The 25,349-nt window shown below is 33.0% G+C and overlaps 1 protein-coding gene across 6 annotated transcripts in view; it reads right to left on the bottom strand.

Annotated features, from left to right (window-relative positions):
- Positions 1-25,349, bottom strand: part of nrm (neuromusculin) — a 297,635-nt gene that overhangs the window by 32,297 nt on the left and 239,989 nt on the right. For all 6 annotated transcript variants that reach the window (XM_013306246.1, XM_013306247.1, XM_013306248.1 and 3 more), the window contains exon 6: positions 7,201-7,350. In XM_013306246.1, the coding sequence (XP_013161700.1) occupies positions 7,201-7,350 (150 nt within the window). The remainder of the gene's footprint in view (positions 1-7,200; positions 7,351-25,349) is intronic.

Below are 25,349 nucleotides of genomic sequence, written 5' to 3'. Positions count from 1 at the left end.
AATATCTTAGACTAACTAGTATGATACGAGTAAATGCGATTGTTTGGATGGATGGATGTTAGAAGGTATCTCCAGAACGGATCACGTAGGCTACTAATTAAGTTTTTTTTTAATATCAAGCGGACGGATTCGCGGCAGAATCGAACAATTTTGCACTCTAAAATCTGTTTTATAATTTATACTACATATAAAAGTGGATTGTACATAATGTATCAAAGAATAACATTATTTTTCTGTAAGTCGAGCAATATTGACGTATTGTAAAAAATAGTTTACCCTCTGACCTTTGCGCTAAAAAGCTTATTGCTTTTGATATTCGCCGAGCAAGGGATTTAACGAATCTAATAAAATATAATGATAAGGCATCTGTCTTGTTCTCGGGAATAAGAAAACCTTCACGTCTTGTGCCGTACACATATTGAATTTGATTTACAATATTTAAAATGTAACATTTTCAAAGTAATTCCGATGAACGTGAAATTTGACAATATCAAATATGCATATATTTGTAATAAATAAAATAATTTATTATGGCAGCATTTCGATTAACAGATGACCACGATCTTCTAATTTTTCCAAAACTAAAAAATTCTTTCACTTGAATTTCAATAACTACAGAGGTAGATTTTATTTTATTAGATATATATAAAAGAAACTAACCGTCGCCCACAATTCAATCAGCGCGGAAATAAAAAAAAAAACTTAATTAACCATGTTCTTCCAAGCTATGTTGTACATCTATGTCAAATTTCAGCGAGATCTATGCGGCCTTTTTGGTTCTAACATCCATCCATCTAAACATTCGCATTTATAATATTAGTAAGATGTTAAACATTTGATATAATACTGTCTCGTTAAAATACAACAACACAGACAAGGTTGTATAAATACAAATGAATGACGAAAACATTTTTTAGAAACAAGATTTTTTTATCGAATTCGTAACAATGACATCTTTGTAATGGAATTAATTTGATATCAAAAGAAGAACAAAATAACAACACAATGCTTAAAGTTAAAAATAAAACTTCGATATACATTATGTATTGTATTTTAGAACATTCCAGTAAAAAAATACCTGAAAAGAGATATTTATATGACAAAGAAAATTTCCATTTTAATTTAGAAAATATATATTTTTAATTCTAGCAAAAAAAAAAATTGCTTTGTTAATTTTTATCAACTTAACCCTTACAATTTACTCTCCTCCATTTCTATATGTTAGGAGAAACATAACATTATTATGTATAACATACTAGCTGTCGCCCGCGACTCCGTCCGCGTAGATATATAAAAAAATACTTAATTAGTGTAGCCTATGTGTTCTTTCAGACTGTGTTCTATACGTATGCCAAATTTAATCGAGATCCGTTCAGCCGTTCTAGAGATATCTTCAAACACCCATCCATCCATCCATTTTAACATTCGCTTTTGTAATATTAGTAAGCTAAATAAAAAGCAGCTCTTTAAGGCATGAATTCGAAAAAAAAAGAATAAATATAATAGTATCCTATGTCCGTACGTCTAAGATACCTCCTCACCAATTTTCAGGCATATTGGTAAATTGGCCGTTCTTGAGTTATAAATAGTGTAACTAACACGACTTTCTTTTATATATACGAGTATATATAGAGATTGTGTACTTCTAGAGGTGTTATTTACTATCATAAATCTAATAAAGTACCTGAATATTGACACATAGACTCTCCTCTCAATTTTTCCCTCAAATGGTGCGTGTAAGAGACTGTAATTCATTTATCTGTCCACCCCATTTATAGAGGGTGCAGATTTACTTCTGTATCACATCGTCAACATTGCAAGGTGGTGAAATTTCCGCTCGATATAGCTAGTGATGTGTATTCGATATATCGATAACATTTTAGCCCAGTTATCACTAGTTATTATCGATATCGCAACATAATAACGATATGTCCAGGAACGACCCTATAATCGATCACGAAACTTTCTTTCGTTATCTAAGATATTTTTCTTGTTTTTTAACTTATGTGTAATCGTTGTTTGAATAGCAATAGGAAAACTTAATTTATTTATTGTCAATTGGCGCACGCCAAACCGTCCACAAGCAATAAAAAAAACTTAATTAGTAGTCTATGTGTTCTTCCAGACTATGTTCTATATGTGTGCCAAATTTCATTAAAATCTGTTCAGCCGTTCCGGAGATAACTTCAAACATCCATCCATTTTTTTATAAGAGAAGGGGGCAAAGGAGCAGCGGGAACACCGAGGTGATCAACGACACCGATGGACATCTGCAACACCAGAGGAACTGCGGATGCGTTGCCGGCCTTTAAGGAAATAGTATGCTCGCTTCTTGATCCATGCATCCATCCATCTAAACTTGCATTTATAATATTATAATATAAGTAAGATCGATAGAATTATCTTACTTTCGCATTCAAAGTATAATCATTAAGTACTAATATTTTCCAAATAAATTGTTAAAAGAATAGATTTATTTTAAAATGATCAGGCCACTTTATAATATCTTCCCCTATCCTTAATATACTATCTTGCCTCTTATTAGGTGTACGGTCTAGCAATTTATCGGGTTCTCTCTAAAATTGCTCGCCAGTGTACCTCTTGAAGTTAGTTAAGTGATGGCTTAATGCACACTTATGTGTAAAATATGGGGGATGGGCCGTTACTATGTACTAGCCACTTACCGCACCGTACAGGGACGGACTCGTGTTTGTTTACGAATATCTTAGAAGGCTTTCAATATTCAGTATTCATAGTTTTAAATGTTGGATTTAATGAAAAAATGACAATAGAATTTTATTGCTTTGAACTTTTATATATTCAATCTTGAATCAAATGATGTTATATTTCAATTTAAAAGTTAATGTTAAAGAACTTATCTCTCAAAGCAAGAAGTTTTTTCCAGCAAACATAAATCAAAAAATTCATTAAGATAACAGAGTTTTAGATACGTAGTTAACAAATGCCTCTCAGGCTTTTTTAAATTAACATCAAATTTCCAACTAAATTTATTTTTACATTAAGTAAAAAAAAGAAAAAGAAGTCTATAGTTAAATAAGACACAAAGAGAATATGTTTCATTCTAAATCTACACTTAAGGATTCTTTGTTGGCTACAAAATAATTCTGAGTATGGCAATCGGGCAATTAACCTTACTTATATTTTCAGTTTTTTTCCAATGTATTTTTACTGTTAACTTATTCATTTACAAGTCCGGCTCTGTTCAAAGAGACCCAAGATACGCACGAGCGTATAATAATTGCCATTAATAATCTAACTTGTATCGATTTCGGATATCGATGTTTGTTTCGGGACGAAAACTAATCGGCTTAAAGTACACATTTGTCCCTTCGGCTGGCTTACGGCTGGAACTTGGAACGTTAAAGCGAAATTGTACCAATCACATTGATTAATTCCTACCGATTGTGTTCCGTTAGTGGAAAATGGCTTTGCAGATGGTATTCACGTTTTTTCCAATTGACTAGTTTACTTAGTTGTTAATTATCAACGGCGTTTCAAGTTATAATAACTTCGAAAGTTAACTTTTTATTTTTCGATTTTGTTTTTCATTTAAAAACATAGCCGATGTGGAATGATCAGTGCGAGGCGGTATTTCCAAACCGCTACAACTAAGGGTCCTTCATGTAGCGAGCCTACAACATCTGCAGTCTCCTCTAGTGTTTCAGATGTTTGTGGTCGTCAATAATCATCGGTGTTCACACTGCTCGTTTGTCCCCTTGTTTAAAAAAAAGAAATCAGACAGTTTCAAAACTTCATCAACAATTTTTATACAATTAATCGATTCATTGGTATTTCTTGGAAGCTTCTAAAGACACAAAGACAATGTAAAGTACACTTCAATCCCTTTGTTCAACATTAATACAAGTGTCACTGCACTACAGTTCTAGGCTAATATTGTTCCAAGCTCTAAATTTAATTGGATTACAAGACTATCGAGATAAACACGTGACGTAAACGTGCCGGAGTACGTCACGTGACAGTTGACTGACAGGTCAATTGGAAGCTGTGGCTGACAAATGACCGGGACGATGTCACCATGGTAACACGTTTGTGACTACGGCACTTAGGGCCATCTACAGTATTCAAATGATTGTAGCCGAAATCAATATTCAATCCTAGAGATTAATACTAAAATTAACTACGTTATATATGTGCTAAATTATTGTTTCTGAAACTAGAAAAGAGCAGCGGGAACACCGAGGTGTTCAACGATGCCCATGGACATCAGCAAAACCAGAGGAACCGCAGATGCGTTGCCGGCCTTTGACTGACAGGACTGAGATGACATGTATTATACAGATATTTCGGTCTCAGAAATCTAAGATAAGTATCATAAGTTCGGTCGGTCAGTCAACTTTTGGTTTTTTAATCAACGAATGAAAGAACATACATATAGAATACTAATTATATTTTAAATTCCGCACGAACGCAGTCGCGGGAAAATGCTAGTGATTTATATATTTTAAAATATAAATAATTTCATTGTCATATAGTCATCAATACTCAAATTAATAATTGTTAAAATGCTACGTAAAATAAAATGTAATTGGTGGAACGTTCAAGTGTGAAGGTGAAATTATTAAAATTATAGTTTGCTCCGACATTATCACGGTCGAATAATTTATTGAGCAATTTTTCACACAAAAATCAGCTATAATATATTTTACTACAGACCTTGTGCCATCGTTTAATATTTAGAATTACTACTATACTATACGTTGTCATTTACCTAAAACATTTTAAACGTAATATTTTTTTTATATCATAAGGTGGCAAACGAGCGAGCGGCCACCTAAAATCGCTGAAATAGCGAAGTGACCGTTGCCCATAGACATACGCAATTGCATATGGGTTGCCTACCTTTAATCAACGGAGGAGAGGATTCAGAGAAAGAAAATATTTTCCCTTCCCATGCATCCTCTCATCCGGAAAGTCCACTTTCACTTCCCATCCTTTCCTCATAAGAAAAAGGGTGGGAAGGGAAAGAGGACTAAATTAGGTCTCCGGGACGCACACCCATCAGACGAAACGCGGAATTGCTTCCACTTGACGCGTGTCTTCTGTGTGGTCGTGGTATTTCACCGGGCGAGCCGGGCCAATTCGTGCGAAGATGTTAAAGCGGGCTCTACCACTGTAATTCCGTTCTATTCTCTATTTGTCTCATCGTGCCAGAGATATGCAAATAATGTTGTAGAGCGGACACTAACGATTTTCTATACTCAAACACTGTTATCATAATTGACAGACTGGAGTGTCAAACTAGAATTATTACCTAGTGGCCATAAGTGGTGAAATACGATTTAGTTCGGTGTCGTTGTACTTTGTATGGAAATGTTAAATGTCTGTTTTGTGAGAGTTTTTTTTAGTTAATATTGAGTAATACTCAAATTAATTGAGTCATAGATTTATCTTACTAATTTCATAAATGCGAATATTTAGATGGATGGATGTTTGGTAGGAGATATCCAGAACGAGTCTATAGTTCTTGATGAAATTTGTCATGTAGAACTTAGCCTGGAGGACACATAGGCTAAGTAAAGTTTTTAAAATTTTTACTATTTTTTTAATTCACATGAGAATAGAGATAAAGTTAAGACAAACATTAAATAATTTTCTTTCAACACAATGTAACATGATTTAAAACCAACTAAGGCGCATTATTCCAATTCTAATGAGTCCTTTGAAATTTCTGAAGACGTGGAAATTCTCCGAGGACGTGGAACGTTTCAAATTCAAGGTCGAGGTAAAGAAAGCTTTAACAAGGCGAAGAGATACCGAAAATTTGCATAGTATTATGATAATCCAGGAAAAAGTGGGTGAGTTAATTCTGAGTCATTGCCTTACTAAATCATACTAAATTTGGGCTCTTGGCCGCGAGTGTCCGGCGAGATTAGGCAAAACGACTTTATTTATGCTTCAGTTAAGTGTTTATTTCAAGAAGTTTACGGAAGTTATATGATTAACTAGCTGTTGCGTGCGACTCCGTCTGCACGGAAATAAAGAAAACCTTAAAAAACCAAGCTTATGTGTTGACCCAACGAGATTCCTTAAGCCGTTCTGGATATACCTTCTGACAAACGGCTATCCATATATTCATCTTACTAATATTATAAATGCGAAAGTTTGGATGGAGGGATGGATGTTTGTTATAAGGTATCTCTAGAACGGTTCAACGAATATCGATGAAATTTAGCACAGATGTCTGGAAGAACATATAGTACATATAGCTACTTACTAAGTTTTTTTAATTCCTCGCGGGCGGAATCGCGGGCGCCATCTAGTACGTATAAATATTCGCATTTATAATAAGTAAAATAAATTTTAAATCTAAATCTCCTTAATAAAGCATCTTAACATTACCCAAACAGTTTTCATAGGAATAAGGTCAAGTAAATAGGGAACAGAAAGTTGAGAAAATATGAAGTAATAAAGATCGTCTTTGGGCGGCCGTTATCTGGCCGGGAAGACGGGGCTCTGGTAATTATCCCCATTAATTACTTTGGTATCAAGCGGACCCTAATGAAAATTTATTTCTTTGCGAAATTAAAGCGAAAAACTGGGCCAGTGACAGTTCGCGCCATTCGTTCTAACTCGACGCTCGATTCTCCACTAATATTGATGAATTGGACTAAGTTTTACATCCTTCTTTATTAACTTGAGTAATTAATTGATTTCCGCTTTCTGCTCCACTAATGGACTGGACGTTTCATATTCTTTCTATTTAACAGTTTAAAATTGCACCGTTTTCCATTTGACTAAATTCGTATAGCTTTAACAATGTTTAAGTCTCTTGTAGAAAAAATATTTATCTATTTCTACTATATTACCTAATTTTCTAATCTTACTAGTATTATAAATGTGAATGTTTAGATGGATGTTTGTTGGAAGGTATCTCCAGAACCGTAGTATGGATCACAACTCACAAATGTCCGAGAGGACTACTGATTAAGTTTTTTTCAATTCCCGGACAGAGTTGCGGGCGACAGTTAGTTATTAATAAAACACAATTATAACAATAAAAAACACTAAACTCTGATGCCAATTTTAATTTTTGCTAATACATTAATATGATTGTCTTATGAACCACTTCGTTTAGATTATACGTATACGTGTATAGAGAGGGACTGAGGGACCATGGTTCACTTTGGTATAGTGCGTCATTCTAGTAATAACTCTTACCTTTGACATCGAGTTCAATCTTCTTGACGATGGGCTCGTCAAGTGCGGCAGAGGAGACGACGCACTTGAGTTCTCCGCGCAGTTCGTAGCGCGTCACTATCATAGGCAACACGTGCTGTACCGTCGCTTTGTCCGGTGTCGTCGTTTGAGCTGCGAACAAACAATACATTATTACAAGCGAATTCAATAAACAATTTTTTTATAAAATATTAGCTAATTTTTTTGTAATATTATTTAATTTTTCTTTTACCATTGCAACTAAGCTCTAGGCTTGTGCTAGGATATGGTTTACGCCAATAGTCGAATGGCGGGATTCGAAACCCCGACGTCGTGATCGGAAATCCGTATCCTTAACCATTAGGCTATTGACGCTTAACATTCCTTCACATAAAGTAATTTCGCTTGCTCGTCAACATCACAGCGTCATCTATTAGTTCCAAATGTGAAAGTAAACCATTTCCGCGTCCAAAAAACGCTACCTAATAATAAATAATAATAATAACAGTACTTAATCATTCATTTAATCCTAGTAACGAGTTTAGGTCTACTAGCGCCCTGGGCGAGATTTTTAAGGCATTTTATTTTATTTTGTACCATGAGGGGGGGGAGGTGAATTAACGAGGGTTATGCGAGAGTTATGCGAGACTGAGTAATTCGTAGACCTTGCGCTCTTTTTGTCCAGCGCCCAGGGCACCCTACTCTAACGCCGGCCCTGGTTCCTAGCTAACTCTATCAGTACACACAAAATCATTACCTAAATAGATTATGAAAATGTAAACATAGTAAATGAACGGTGTACAAGTTGTATGACAGATTAATTTGAAATTGCGGTCCCAAGTTAGTTACGGCTTGATAATTGGTAACGATCATTGCACCGACGTAGATCCAGCTAATCAGTCGAGTCACGCAAACTGCCTTGTTGGTACAAGCTGTTAGAACATTAGTCTGTTTACTCCGCAATGCTGTACACAATTACACTAATCTATAAATTAATATTCAGATATTTTATAATGAACATAAAAGAGGTTGTCTTGTTTCTTATATGTTTAATGTCGGACAAAAACTTTACGAAAGATTGGTACAGTCAAGGACATTTATTTCCTACCCGTTGCACAATATCAATAATAGACAGTTTTTCGTACAATATTCTAATGCTGATTGGGTAGCGTATTTAATTCTTTAAGCAAAAATTTTATGTGTCTGTTATTATATTACTTCTTATGTTCCTATTTATAATATAATTGCGAATGTTGAGATGGATGTTTGTTCGAATGTATCTCCAAAAAGACTGAATGGATCTCGATGAAATTTGGCATAAATATAGAACATAGTCTGTAAGAACACATAGGCTACTATTTATGTTTTTTTTTTAATTTCGCATGGATGGAATCGCGGGTGCTAATCTTTTATAAAAGTAGAATATAATCTTTATATCTAGTTTGAAACTAAATTGAAATTAAGAGTTGTAATATTTTCACAAATACGAAAGTATATTGGAGAAACTTTAGGAAAACTAATTAAATTGCCGTCTGGAGACAGCTCGGACTGACTTATCAAAAATATTAATAGGAAATTTTATATAGATTATTTTTGAACATTCTTGAGTGATTTAAATTTACAGACAGACAAATGAAGGTAATAGACGGAATGTTTCGGTTAAACTGTGTTTTCATTACAGTAACAACTTCAGGTAAACATTTACTTATCTTTCTGTTTTTTATGCAGGTGTTTTGTCAATGGAAACCGTTACATTTTTGCAGTAATTTCTATTTGTATCAAAGTTGTTGTTGTTACTTTTAAATATATATATTTTTTTATCTTTTATAACATGCTAGTTTTAAGATTTACGTTTATGTTTGGCTTTCCACCGCTGTAACTGGCGTGCGGTAACGTTATGGGGTTTCACGGAAGATCAGCGCTGTGTGGTCCAGAGAGGAACACCCAGCATACAAAGCTGAGTGAAACCTTATCCGGTCAGCATTGCAACACTCTTTGTATATATTTCCTGTTTCTTATTAATGTTACGTTTTATGTGTTATTCCTTTATAATTATTTTTTGCTGTTTTTGCTTATTTTGTTATGTAACTGGAGTTGTTTAACTGTGGGTTTCTAAGAACAAAATAAACGTTAAAAACATATTGTTTTCCCTATTTTGTAAGTTTTATACAGAGATTTTAACCTCGGAAAACTAGTGTTAAGGTCGATTGTTCAAGTTATAAATATTTTTTTTATTATTGTGTAATTTTGTCACTTTTGTTATAGCATTGTTTAAGATTTCGTCTTATTCCATTGGTTGCAGTTTTGCAACGTTAAAATTATATATTTCACAGGGGACCGAAGAGCTGGCAGCTACCTTGGTCAAAGAATCAGTTTAGCTGTACAGAGGGGGAACGCTGCCAGTATCTTCGGGACCTTGCCTAAAGGGACTCCTTTTAATAACATATTTTAGTTAATTATTCGGTTTATTTTTAAATTTTATTTTATATCATACATTTAAGACTTTATGTAATCATATAAATAAAGATGTAAATTAATTAATTCCTAATATTATGTTTCACTTGAAGTTAAATATGGTATATTATATCTAAGACATGTTTTCATACGATGTCTGTAAAGAAGTCATGTCATGTCACCTTCTAAAATGTAATAAATGACGAAAGTATACAGTTTACATGTTTGCCCAACTACGTCATAAATCATGTTGACGTCACGGAGAGTATTACGGTTACTTTGAAACTAACTATACGTTACGTGTCACTTCGGGAACATATATAGGGTGTTCCAATTTACGATGATAAATCATTTTAAGATTAAAATTTTATTACGTAGTTATACCGAAGCGAAACTTCCAGTCAAATATGTTATCTCTTTTATTCTCTTTGAATACAGAGACGAAAGACAGAGACAACTATATTTGTACCAATGTTTCAGTATCATTGTTAACAAAGATACGTACATAAATCAAAATAAATAGAGAGATATTGTTCCAGAAAGTTGCAGGTTTATTGACAAATCGTTATTCGAGTTCCGATTTCGTGTAAATACAAGGAACTCAGGTATCTGCCAGTTTCGATAGTAAGGTTGCATTACTTTTATGAGTCAGTTACTTTAAAATGTTAAGGTTTTTAAATTTATTTATATATAGAAAATAAAATAACTTTATATTTATATTATATAGATCAGATTGTTTAAATTAAGTTAAGTAGTTTTTGAGTTAATCAGTAAGGGCGGATTAACTCAAAAACTACTTAATCTAATTTTAAAAAACATATAGGAAATGGAAGTAATGCCGCGTTTCTTAGTCTGTTCGCGATTAGTGTGTGTGCCAGAGGCTTTACTTTAGTCCACGTTCTTTTACTTATAAATAAACGGAAATGGAAAATGGAAACATATGCATAGTATAAAACTACAATTGACATAGTATCCGTGTTCTAAAACATCTAAGGATCTCACGTTTTCATTTTGTATCATTATTTGTTTCCGTATATTGGGTAAGGGTGTTATTGACTCGGGTTACAAATAGGGTGGGATTTGAATAATCTGGGTCACAGGACGATTTTCTAAACTTATTTATTTATTGACAATGGCCCGATGGAATTTATTATAGCTTTAAAAATGATGTAAATTTATACGAAAACGTGCTGGAAGTGTTTTATGGAAAATCTTTTTATTTTATTTTATATTTATGCATTTTTATTTCTTTTGTAATAGGAAATGTACTTTATTATAATGGAACATGCTGTATGTTATAATTTTTGTATATGAAAAATATTCCGTGCAGAATACTTTTTAGGGTTACTTTTAATTATTTAAAAATCAAATTTATAAAGTTGTGCTTCAATTGATGTCTTTCTACCATTAAATTATTCTCTCTTATTAAAACTGTATCAGGTCAAATAAATCCCAATTGGAATAACTTTGCCCGCTGCGGTACAACCCGACATAAAATTAAACAGAAATTTCGCTTCGAACCGGAAATTGTACAATAACTTTACTTTTGATTTACAAACACGGAATTTATGAAGTATTTCTCACATAAAACATCCAAATAGGCTTTATTTGCTACAAAGACATTTAGTTTAGTAAATTTTCTTTTGTAAATATTATTATTATAAAATAATTAATAAATGGACGGAGTCGCGTGTAAAAGCTAGTAAATCATAAAGAAAAACCTTTCACGTACAAATCTTTATCAATTTACGTTTGCAATGAGCAAACAAGGAAGACAATCACAAACTACTTTCCCTCGTAATTAAATTTGTTTGGGCGCAGGTTTGTTCGCGCCTCCCCTTTGTTGTTAAAGTGCTTCTATACAAAAATCCTATTATGTAAGTAAATTAAAATACATTATGTATTATTATTAAATTAATTAAAGTAATATTTAAAATCGTATAATGTTTTAACATTTTGTAATAAGTCGAAAGTGGAAGTGGACTTGATGGAGGAGGTGATGCATAGTAAGCGAAAATACTTTCTTTCTGTACGTCTCCTCTGTCGATTAAAGGTAGGCAACGTATCTGCAATTGTGGACGTCTATGGGCAACGGTCCCTTTGCTAGTTCAGCGATTTCTGGTGGCCGTTTGTTTGGCAAATTATGATTTAAAAGGATACATTTGGATAGAAATAAAATTGATATTCAAGTGAAGGCAATTCTGCGAATTTTCCAGCAAACAATAGGATTTTTTTTATTTTGTGATATTTCCCAATGAAAGTTTAATCAAGAAATCTATTGTAACAGTAACGTAATATCTTAATTGTATTCAACACACGACCGACCGTATCTGAGGATGTATCGAACCAGAAAACTTGCCGAAAGCGTATCGCATACGAAATTAAAAGTCGAAGAAAGGCGAGTAAAATACGAACACCATTTAATTACAAGAGCTCTTTGTCTATTTCCCGACGTCCGGGAAACAAAATCAGGAAATTGAACAATTTTCATTTTAGAAATCGAAACGAAGTCACGTTTGTTGAAATTGAAATATATCTTTTATTTTTGTGCAGTTTTTTTTACTTTAAAGGTTTTATTTTTAAACATGCAATTGTTCATTAAAATGAACTTTATATCTTTTAAAATAGATGGCGCTGTTTACAATTGCATAAAAACTTGAATTATTTAACAAGTCAAGAAGTAATTATCCAGTCAATATATAAGTTATAATATAATTAATTAAATAAAAGTTTTAAAAATAGTTCTAAATGCAAAATATTTAAGACACTAGGAATCCAACTTGAACTGCGACCAAATCTATTTTCAATAAGGGAAACTTATTCTATTAAAAATGAACCTGAATAAGAATTCAGTTATCTCAAGTTGGATTGTTTTTTGCATTTTCTATCCACAGTTTGAGTGTGATTGAAAAACTTTCAGAGACATCCACGAAGCTTATCTGAGCGTGAAGGGATTACAACGTGTGACCCGATATAATTCTCTCAGTATACCCAAAAGGCAAAGGTCTGGTCTGATAGGATAACTTCATTCTGATACAGTGATTCTGATTAATGGATGTAAATACGTACCACTTTAATCTGATAGGATAAAATATACCAAAAACATTTATAAAGATTCACTAAAAGGTTCGCAAAACAATATTGTATCGGATTTTTTAATGAAAATTATTTGAATAAGTTTTTATATTATTCATTGGAAATATCAAATTTAATATTATTGTTATTTAAATAATTTTACCTATATTATAATTTAAAAAACATATTAATTAAAGTTGAAACCTCTAATTTAATTTCAACATTGTATTCTATATTTCAAATGAAATTCATTAACAAAGCGCTATACAAATATTCTTTAAAAGCAAATACAAGGATTCATTTTTAACAATCTTACCATTTCTAATATCTTGTTAGGGAATAATCCGTCTGAGATTTTAAAAGGCTTTTGATTTTTAAAATAAGATTTTAAAAAAGTCAAGCAAATATGCTACCAAACGATTATTTCTTTTGAAACCAAGCCTTTTAAAAGGTAAATCTTTTTTAAGGGATGTTTTCAAAGTGTTTAGACTCTGGTCATTATAGAAGGTAGTCTGGCGATAACTTGCGTATTTATTTTGGAGTGTCTACGTAAGTACGTCTTAAAAGATTTCATGCGCTCGTGAAAATTTCAACGCTCCGATGCTTTGGATAAATTGATCGTATAGTGAAGTTAAATGCAGCAATTTCTCTATATTTTATAATATTATTAAACTGGTATTTTATCAGTTACGTAGTTTAGTTATATATTTTAACGCTTTTCAATTGTATTTTTTAAATATTATTATGCAGCGGCACATGCCCATAAACATTTTCAATTTCAGATGACTTATATTGCCTTTATTTGAAGGAGGAACGGAAAGATAGGGAATGTTTCGTCTTCCAATGCGTCCCCTCCCCCATGAAATCCATTTCTCCTTCCCATCTTTTGCTTGTAAGAAAAGGGTCGGAAGACACAGCAGACTAACATTTATATGCTCATTCAGAGTATCAAATGATCTTAGATCTACTGTAGTACATCAAAATGTAATCATTCAGCAATTGGATATATTGCTACAACTAGTTTTGACCATGTTTACTTTATGAGCATGCATAAATATAGTGTTGTTTGTCTCGAGCGAACACGTCATAAGTACATGCCGGAGAGAAAGGGAGTCAGTCGATGTCGGACCTTTGGACCGGCAGCACATGTCAGTACGTAAACGAGCCAAATATAACGCAACGAATGTTACGTATGTCATATTAGCAAAACTGATACAAAATTAACGTTCTTGACTATATTTTACAGGGTCCTTACATTTCTCTTATATCATATTTTTAATGGCATTTCAAAGTGGTAGGTTATATAAGTTACATTTTAAGTTGGAATAGTAGAGTCCGGCCCCTAATAGTTACTCGTAGAGCGGAAATAGGAGTCAATGAAGTGAAAATTTGCTCGCATCTGTTACCTGTTCGTTTCGCTACTTTCATGAAATATGTATAAGTACCGGAAGTGATGGAAAAATGCGATTGTTTTTCTTTCAGGAAGCCTCCAAAGGCATCCGAGGTGAAATGTAATTTGTTGCTGAACATCGGCCCAATTAATTTCCGAACAAAAGAATAAAAGAAAACTTTTTACTTATTTTGAATTTGATAGTATTTTTTGTCGATAGATGGCATTATTTTCAATTTACAAACTATGTACAGATTAATGTACACTAAATGCCGATATTAAAAAAAAGGACATTTTTAGATTACTTTAATTAAAATGTGGATAAACTCGATATGTTCAATTTCCATTATTTTATTATCTTAAATATAAAATCACTGATAATTAATATTAATTATTAGAGAATCTATGAGATATATAACGATTATATATTATCTTTGTTAGTAATTAACAGCAACACGGTAACCATCGAAGATAGACCTAATTGTTATATACGAGGCAGTAAATCCAAGAGAATGTTGTTTTGAATAGTTCCCAACCTCTCGATAGGGAATTTATGAGGTCAAGACAAATAAGAAAGGAACAAGAAAAGTATTATTACATTTTCAGATTGCTTTCTTATAGTACTTTTATCCGAAGTGATTTTTAAAAAGGAAAAAATAGTCTCGATCTTATCTCTAACTAGTTGAGCCCGCGACTCCGTCCGCCTGAAGTAAAAAACCTTCAAACAACATCCATCCCTCCATCTATCCATCGATCTAAACATTCACATTTATAATATTAGTAAGTAAGATTAAAAAAAAAAGAAATGACTCATATTCTTATTTACTCTCTTATTACTATCACAAACAGAAGAACGATTTAAAAACGAATGCATACATTAAATTATCTTAGCTATTTATTACTTACTAGTTGTAGCCCGCGACTATACCTATAACATGTCCACATGCAGCTACCTTCCCCTCAATGTCCTGTTAAAATAAATCCAGCCGTTCTGGAGATTACCCGGAATTAACGTGGCTTTGATTACAGACATACAGACAAAAATTTTAATATTGGATTTAGTTATCAGCACATTTGTACGATTATTCTTTTAATTATTACATACAGACAGTCCAATTTTATTAATATGTATATTGTGAATACTTTGGTAGAGTCTATTTCTTGTCACTATAAATGTGGTTGTTAGAAATATATTTAGTAAGTAATCTTGCTCTATCTATAGTCTGACCATTGTATTCATGTTAAATGTTAGACGTGTTTCCGAGTAAGTCATGTTGGGATATAAATGTCATGTCGACCTTGTCAAGCATAACACGTTAGTCAATGTACAGTTCGACGTGACTTGTGCCGTCTTACGTAGGCTTGTGATGAATATTCATTGTGATAGAAATACATTGGCACACCGGGATTTGATTTCAGTGAAAAAACAAATTTAAAAAGCAGTCTTACTAATATTATAAATACGAATGTTCATATAGATGGATGGATGGAAGTTTGTTGAAGGTATCTCCTGAACGGTTGCATAGATCTCACTGAAATTTGGCATAGATGTAGAACATAATTTGGAAAAATACATTGTTTTTTTTTAATTTCGAGTGGACGGAGTCGCGGGCTGTAGCTTGTATTTATATATCCTTTAGACAATATTTAAACTTGACGAACACAAGCCAAGGCGTTGTCGTCCATGTACATGATAGTGTGACCACAAGTTACATCCTATGTAATGGAGAATTGTTGGGACGCAGACCGCAGCCTTTGTCGCCGGGGGTTCGTCCTCAATAGAATTCTACCGCGGTTTGAGACACAAGCGGTAGCGGGAACAACCTTAATAACTAAGATTTAAATAAATATTATTTTAAATGTTATAAATTGATTAAGACAAGTTTCTCTTGAAATTCTATAATAATTTTATTGCAATAATCACGTGAGTAAATCAAAGAAAAAATTTTTTAGACTTTGTTGAGTGCAATTCAAACCATAAAATATGTCAAAAGTGGTATAGAGTAATAAAAGTGATTGTATATTGCTTAGGTCAATTGTTTACTTTTTTTACGAGAGTGTTGTTAAGATTTTACAAGCCTTTATGGTTTTGAGTAAATATTATTTGACTATAAATATAAATAATTCCTGATGGTATTAAAGGATCAAACCACCTAATAAATCTAAAGTCGCTTCATCTTGCTTCTTGTACCGCACTAGATTGCAACTTGCGTAGATTTAAGTTAAAGTGAGCTGAAAGTTTGTCATCACACGGTTATTAGACATCACTTGATAGTTGAGTTGCTGAAGAATTTTGTAAGAGGAAGTCTTAATTGACATCTAATAAGAACTTTTACTTTGTATTTAAGTTATTTGAAAGTATCCGTAGGTATTTGTCGTGTGGAAAAGTTTTGAAGTGAAACAAGGTCGGGTATATTAGTCTCCATTATTTCAGAGATAATAGAGACAGTTTAAAAGCATTTAAATATAAGTAAAAAAGATCATCATGATGTCATCATATTCATAAAGAAATCAGTGTCCGTATTCTGTGGTGGGACTATTTTTTTTATTCTTAAATACAAAAGTAGTTTTCGTTGAAATTATTAAATGAAAATTAATAAAATATAATTTATTTTAAATTAATTATATAACAAAATAAAACATAAGAAGTTCATGTATTGACTATGGATAGGAAAATATCCTCTCAAGTGTTCCGTATAATCAAGTAGATGTGAAATTCTGTTCAACACCTTACAGTGGAGGTTTTGGGGGGTTAAGGGGGAAGGGGAGAGGATCTTCAATCGATTTTCCTCTTTTTTGTATCTTCATTAAGAGGGTCGTGACAAAGGTTTTAATGAGGTAGACTTTCCTTCGAATTTACATTAGCACGTCCTCTCCACTGGGAATTGCGGATTCTCTGTTTGTTTCAGACTTGAAACATGTGCTCGCCTTAGGAGTAATGTTGTTTGGAGTAAAGCTATTTACTTTGTTTCTTTTTTTTGTCTTAAATATTTGTTTATGTCATATTTCGTTTAAGGAGAAAATGATTGCCAAAAATTTTCTTTAGCATAAGCTTAAAATTAAATTTTTAACACACGTGACGTACAAATTATATTTTTAACTTAATTATCCTCTCATGTCTGTTGCATGTGTGACTTTTCTATTTTACAGGCACAAACTCTGTAATAAAATTATTATAGTACAAAGAAACAGCGCAGCGATAGAATAAAGGCAAAAGTTTGAGCATCACTGACGAACGGTGAGACATGTTGTGTCGACAAGTTGGTCCTATGCCTCGTGTAATGTAGTCAAAGCGACCGCGGTCTTTGTCGCTGCATTTCAACCTTAATAGAAAACAACGATTGGTACAATGTACAAGATGTAGCGGAGATCAAGTAAATTGTTAAAATTAAATGCAAGAAAATGAACGTCAGCTCTACAAGTTACGTGTTCCAATCAGGATTGTTTTGCCATGATGTTTGCTCCGATTGATTTAAGTTACCCAATTTAGGGTCTTAGTATAATAGATTCAATCGTCTCTTAAAACCTTATTCAAAGGAAATGTTTTTACTTTAATATCCCGGATTGTTACATCATCTACAATAAACAGAAAAAAAATCCATATTACGTAATCCATAATTCTTATTTTAAAATCGCTTTAGCTTAAACACTTGGACCACACCAAGTGGGAGATTTTAGTCGTATGACAGAAACTAAGCCCAAAGTTTGTCTACACTCACTCCGGGCATCCGTCAGACTGGTTTAGGCTAACAAGGCTTGTTAGGGTTTGTTATGAACCATATTTCTAACAGAACATCTACTGATTTGTATTGTACAGATAACTACAGATGCAATGTTAGTAATGATATAAATATACGACATACAAAGAATATGAAAGAAGTACTACAAACTCTTTTTTAACCTCCTCTTTATAAGATTTTCCTTAAAAAAAAGTGTCTTTATTACATAATATTTCAGTGCGAAGTATTTGTGTAAATATTTCTCGTGATTAAAATATCCAGAGGCATTCCTCTCTCGTTTCTACGATTTAAAACTGACTCAACAGTTGAGTGAAAAGTTTAAGTTTAATCGTCTAGCAAAACTGCCGCTTTAATTAATAATTCAAACCTAATGATTCATTCAGAGATTGTATCAATCGCTCTTTAAAAGTTCCGTCGCTCGTTCGCTGAGAATTCTCTTAAGATTGTTCCTTTTCAATTTCAAGGAAGCACTTTTAATTATGAATGGTTTATTATGTCCCTTATTCGATTATGTATCAAGATGCTGTTTCTAGATTTTATTTTTTTCTTTTTTATTCCTCTCTTCTTGTATTGTTTAATTAATGCTATTTCCATTTTTAATTACCCATTAATTTTATAAGTCCTCTTATTTCAAATCATTTTTAAGTAGTGTTAGGAAGAAAATCCGAAAATGAGCCAGTGTATTGACTCAACACTAGCCTTACTATAATGTCAACGTTTATGTCCTGCCACTATTCCTTCTGTCACTAGACTTTGTAACGAAAGCACGTCATTCGCGCCGGATGGTTCTAACTAATATGTACTGTATAAAAGTATGACAGTCAGTAACGTTTTTATTAATTATTGATTTGCTAATTAGGTTTTCGTACCTCGAAAGGAAAAAAAACCTTAAAGAATAATGTTTGTTGAAGTATTCAATGTAGATTTAGTGAGAGAAACAAAACACAGACTATCTAATCAAAGTATTAAAAATAACATCCAATAATTCCGAAAACTCAGTTCTCGAATAATACTATTTTTATTCCTATTTCTAAATACCCAGTCGTCGTATACGTTTATATAAAGTCCGTTTCAATTCTGTAAGTAGAAAGTTTTGAGACTATACGTCTGAGAAATTGTTTCACGAAATAATAACGTTTATAATGCCTTAATTCATTTGACGACAAAGATGGTTTTCTTCCATTATACTGCGTTTTGAGTAGCGTCATTTTAATAATATATTTTACAAAAATAGTTTCATGTACATTTTTTGGATAATTTTGCAATAATGCGTGCAACAATGATGCGTTTCCTTGTGTTAATTCTGCGTAAACCATCTAATTCATCTATGCGTTGTATTTCTGTCATAAATAAATTTCCAATAAAACCACTACTAACAAGGTTACGGAAGGAATTCTATTTGTAAAGTTGTAAGAAGCATGCGGTTGTGGAACAAAGTTCAAAGTTTGTTGTAGTCTAGACATCTAGATCTGTAATAGTGTACGATATAAGATAAAGCGAATCCAACAGAAGCCCAAAATGTATTAATATTTCGTTATCTAATTGAATATGTTAAAGTCGCAATTTTAAAACATTTTTCACTATTAAAAATATAGTATTTTGTGGGATTTAATTACCAAAAATAAAATTACAAAATATATTTTTTCCGCTACAGCGTATGCCTTAAAACGCTTACTGAATTTCTATTAACTACAAAATCCATCGTCAAAGCGTTTGGTCCGCGCGAACTTAACTCCATTACAACGCATCTTGCACCATTACTTGTATAGATCATGTTTGTCCGCACGTCAGTGATGCTCAAACTTTGCTCTAAACTTCCTTTGGCTTTGTCAACATTTGAGCGTGTCACTTCAAATTCATTTAATAATCTGTGCGCTTTTGCTTTTGACATAATTATGAAAAGTTGAAGCACACAACCTTGGTTCAAAGCTTCCCATAATACTGAGATGTTATTGTTATAGTCTAAAAATTGCTTTATTTCTGTCGCATATTCCTTTTCCCTTATTTTGAAATCTCTTTTCTGTTTTTGGTAAACTTATTTGCTGATGGCAAATATAAAAAATGTTTTGTACTTTTGTAGAATTTCTCGCTTATACAATAATAACACACTTAATTACGGTGTTTCATATTATTAAGAAGAAATCATTTCTTATACTCCTATAAAACCTTTCATAATTTTACAAAAAGTATTATACAAAACACATTTTATCAGCATCCTACTTACTTGATTGTATGAAATTTCTCACACGAGTCGCGGTACCTTGGGAGTTCCGTTTCCACTCAATTGAACAGTTCAACAACAATTCTGAACTATCACTGGCGAACTATAATTATCACTAGACGTCAAAGTTTGAGAATCGCTGGCAGTTCAAACTTGTGATTGTTCCAACGCGTTCGATATTTCGAAGTACCAATACTTGGATGTTTTTACTCGTTCTAAACTTTACTTTGCAATTATCTTTCAACTTTTTTATTCATCATCATCATAATCAGACTAAATTCATCTACTGTTGGACGTAGGCCTCCCCATCGATTGCCACATTGCCTGGTCATGTGCCGTCCGCATCCTGGGCACTCCTGCAATCTTCACCAGGTCATCGGTCCATCGTGCGGGAGGCCTACCTACGCTGCGTCGATCCGTCCGCGGCCGCCACTCTATTACTTTTCTTTCCCCATCGGCCGTCCGTTCGTACTTTTTATTGCTATTTTTTAATTTCAATTATTAATGTATGCTTCTTAAGTGAAAAATAAACTTTATTAATTCCTTTATACATGACATGACACGGCAAAGACAAAGTTGGCGGTACGTTTGTAATTTAATTATCAACTGTAGTTAGATTTAACTTTGAAGTACAACTCTGATTTACCTTGTACGTGACGGTGAGTAGAGGCTATATTATGTAATAAAATGTTATATAAGATTACATTGGGACATGCGTTTGTGTGACGTCGAACTCTGACGTCACATTAGCGATCTCGTATAATGTACATACGAATATTTTTATTTTCCTAATGACTAAGGAGTAAGCGGTGATAACACAAAAATAGCTAACTTATCACACACATTAGCAATTCATTAAAACGTTACAGAGACGTTACCAATTTTTAATAGACAAGTCTTCATACCGTCTCAAGCTGGCAACCATAGCAGTTTTTGCGAGAAATACTCCTTGTTCTTCTTAGCTGTTTTGTGGTATTATAAGCGGTGGTATTTTTAAACCAGATTGACTTTAGGTTTACCAAGAAGCGAGTGTATCTTATCAAAGGCCGGCAACACGTCTGCATTTCTTTGGTATTGCGGATGTCACCTGCATCACAGCGTTCCCACTTTTCCTCTGCCCCCTTCTTTCTTAAATGAAAAGACAGAAAAAATATTTCTCTTCCCTGTACATCCTCGACAAAATCCCACCATCCTCACCTTAATGTTATATATTATTTTTTAATGTGTTCTACAATTGCTTACAATTCGACGAGTCTTAACTCTGCTTAGCAAATTGGTTACATCATTAATTTTTATTAATGAAAATTTACTTAAATATTAAAACCTATTGTATATCTTAGACATATTACGTGAACGATCTCCGTTTAATATATATATTAATCATGACATTCAAGTAACGTAAGCGTTGCCTGACAATGAATCTATTCCTTATTAAATCCCGCGTCAAAATTGCCTAGTTAATATTCGGTTTATGTTTAAAGCCGATCTAATGTAATTTTACTTTGGAACATTAAGCTCAACCATTGTTTCAAAATCGATGTAACGCTTTAATAACAATGGAATAGATTTAATATGAAAATATGTGTTTTTGATACATGGATGGATGTTTGTTGGAAGGTATTTTACAGAACATTTTAACAGTGGTAGAGCCGGCTTTAACATCTTCGCAGGAATCGGCCCGGCTCGCCCGGTGAAATACCACGACCACACAGAAGACAGGCGTGAAGTGGAAGCTATTCCAAGTACAGTCTGATGAGAGTGCGTCCCGGAGGTCTAATTTAGTCCTCTTTCGCTTCCCATCCTTTTTCTTATAAGTAAAGGATGGGAAGTGGAAGTGGACTTTCCGGATGAGAGGATGCATGGGAAGGGAAAATATTTTCTTTCTGTGCATTCTCTCCTCCGTCGATTAAAGGTAGACAACGCATATGCAATTGCGTATGTCTATGGGCAACGGTCACTTCGCTATTTCAGCGATTTCAGGTTGACGCTCGCTCGTTTGCCACCTTCTGATATAAAAAAAAAATTAGTTTTTTTCTTAATTACACGCGGACAAAGTCGCGTAAACTGATAAGTCGTGACATTATTTTATCGTAATGGTTTAATTTTTGGTTCGTTTAGTTCACAATTTACTGGCAATTTATAAAAATAATTAAAGACTTTAGATAGAGCCTAGTTTCTAAATGAAAATCGTGCCGAGTTTGATTTTCGTTACATTTCATAGTTCGAATATCGGCGTGTCCACACTATTTCAATATCAATTCCATTTCAAAGCGAACTGTAGGGAAAAATATTCGATAGAACAGGCCGGAGAATAGAAAATTTCTGTTTGGTTTCGAGATAGTATTGATTGGTATAGGACATGGTATTCTTTTGACATGACCACAGAGTGATGAAATGCAAGGCTTTCATTGTGTTTCAGCTGCCCACATCCGCTGTGTCAATGTTTGAATAAGCGTAGCTTTCTGAGACCATTATCTGTATAAAATATACCGTTATTGTCAAAAAAAATTTTTGTCTTTCATTGTTTTTGTCAAAACTTTTTGGTCTCTTTGGTCCCAGAATCCCACGGTTAGTGTTAACATTCACATCTTATTAATATGATAAATGTGAATGTTTGGATGTACGGATGGATGGATGTATATCAGCAGTTATCTCCTACATAGTTTTCGCTCAAATTTAGCATAGCATGGAACTACACAGGATACTAATTAAGATTTTTTTTAAATTTTGGAAAGACGGAGTCACGGGCAACATCTACTTACCTTTATAGTCTTTCATATCGTAAAGTAATTAATTTGCAACGCACGTTTCGTTATGAAAATATAATACTTTGTTTTAATGCTTGAAATTTGCATAAATTGACACAGAAGCGCTATTAAAATACGGTTATTAAAATAAATTAATAGAGGTATGGGTGTAAAAACACGTCTTCTTTGTCCTGTAGACATTTAATAAATGTTATATATATTGTAAACTAATATAACGAGCTAAAAACTCACACACGTACGTATGTATGTGTTAAGCTATTTACGTAATGTTTTATAAAAATGTCCCACGAAAGTTTAAATAGTTTCATAATTTGGTATTTTAAAGACCCGTGCTATGCCGGGTGCGTTTAGCTAGTAAACTTACTATCGCTCGATGACATTTAGGGGCAAAATACGAATCGAATGACACCTCACTTGTTCAAATCAGTTCTCACAGTACAAACTCTCAATCAGTGGAAAAATAATCAAGCGTTATTTAAAACTCGTTGCCGTAAAAACTGCATTGATTTCGAAATTAAAGCAAAGCGTAAAATATATAATGTGTTCTATAAAAAGTTTCAACAAAGCCTCTTTCCCCGAGATGCCGAGAGATGGCGCTCACGGCGCGCGGAGTCAAACCGCGCCGCTTTAATTGAATTTCATTAAAATTCTTAATTAAATCGCAAACGTACCGTTAAACAATTCAGACTATTCCAACCTATGTGTTCAAGAGATTTGCTTTCTATTTATTCTATAAGAAAAGTATTATTTACTAGCAGTTGCCCGCGACTTAGTCAACGCTGTAATTAACAATGTATAATAGCTTCCCAACAATGAATTTTTTTATCTGTTTAGTAGTTTCGAAGCCTATTCAATGCAAACAAACAATCAAATCAAACTTTTTTTATAATATTAGTATCAATTGCTTCATTCAAGTTCCATCCACAACAGTAGGAGTTTTTAGATTTACTCAAAACTCTCAACTTTAAGTTCATATCTTTATTTTTTTTTATATCACAAAGTGGCATACGAGCGAGCGGCCACCTGAAATCGCTGAAATAGCGAAGTGACCGTTGCCCATAGACATACGCAATTGCATATGCGTTGCCTACCTTTAATCGACGGAGGAGAGGATGCACAGAAAGAAAATATTTTCCCTTCCCATGCATCCTCTCATCCGGAAAGTCCACTTCCACTTCCCATCCTTTCCTTATAAGAAAAAGGGTGGGAAGGGAAAGAGGACTAAATTAGGCCTCCGGGACGCACACTCATCAGACGTAACGCGGAATTGCTTCTTTTAAAAAAAAAGAATTAGGTAAAAAAATATTTCTGAAAGATTTTCGTATAGACAGACTTTGAGTAAAAGTAGCAAATTATACGCTTGAATACAAAATGTAATTTTTGGCACAAGATCAAAAACGTACGGTTTTAAAATGTCGGAACATGTTAAAATGCAAAGCAGATGAATACGTAATAAAATGTAGGTATACTTTCATATGGAAGGATATTAAATTTTATAAAAGGAAAAAATCTTATATCAAAATAAGACCTTAAAGTCGCACATTGGTCGTAATTCGACCTTAATTCGTAATCAAAGATTATATTCTTCCCCGCATTAAATTTAATTGTGTCAAAAGACATGTATAATTTTTAAATAGGAGATGGTTTTATCAATTAACTAGATAAAATTATTATTTGATAAATAAAATAGTAAAGTAAATTACCATACACACAAAATAATTTTAGATATCGCCGTTTTTTTTATAAACTGTTATCAGTGTTTACTTTGACAATAGATAAAAGACTAAAATGATTATTTCTACATCAAATCATAATCGATTTAAATCAAGGAGACGTATATTATTTAATTTAGGCATAACTGCAATTTTTACCTTTGATGTTTTTCATGCTGACAGCATCAAAGGCAAACCGTTTAGTTGAAGTACTCCACAACACGCAGTTTTAATGGTATTGGACCATATTGGAACATCAAACTGTGTAGGTGAAACGTTTATAGGAAAATTGTCAGTAAACGTTTATATTTTAATATTTTTTCACGTTTTGACGTCTGAATCGCCCTTCGTTCGTACACAAGGTGAGTTGTCTATCGTACTAATATTATAAATGCGAATGTTTGGATTGATGCGTTTGTTTGAAGGTATCTTGAGTAACAACCTAGAGGAACACACTGGCAAGTAATTAAGCTTTAATTCCTCGTGAACGGAGTCGCGTGCGACAGCTACCAGTAGATATAATGTAACTTTTTGAAGTATATTAACATGGCTTTATGTCGTATTTATTACAAAATCTGTCATGCGCTTACAAAGCCAATTATCTGATAATAATTTAAACGTCGCATTCGACAATGGATCGCATTCTGCTGATAAAACTTTATTTAAAACGCTTGTAAAGCGTAAAACGAATTTGGGATATGCTGATATTTCAAATAATACTTTAAAATCTGTTTCAATGAATCTGATCACGTTTTTATTACGTATCATATTAATTTAATGTATAATACAATA

Source organism: Papilio xuthus, unplaced genomic scaffold (assembly GCF_000836235.2).
Source record: "Papilio xuthus unplaced genomic scaffold, Pxut_1.1 DF828258.1, whole genome shotgun sequence".
In the NCBI taxonomy this organism is placed as follows: Eukaryota; Metazoa; Arthropoda; class Insecta; order Lepidoptera; family Papilionidae; genus Papilio; species Papilio xuthus.
The sequence above is the reverse complement of the archived record's forward strand: the minus strand, read 5'-3'. Positions and strand labels throughout refer to the sequence as shown.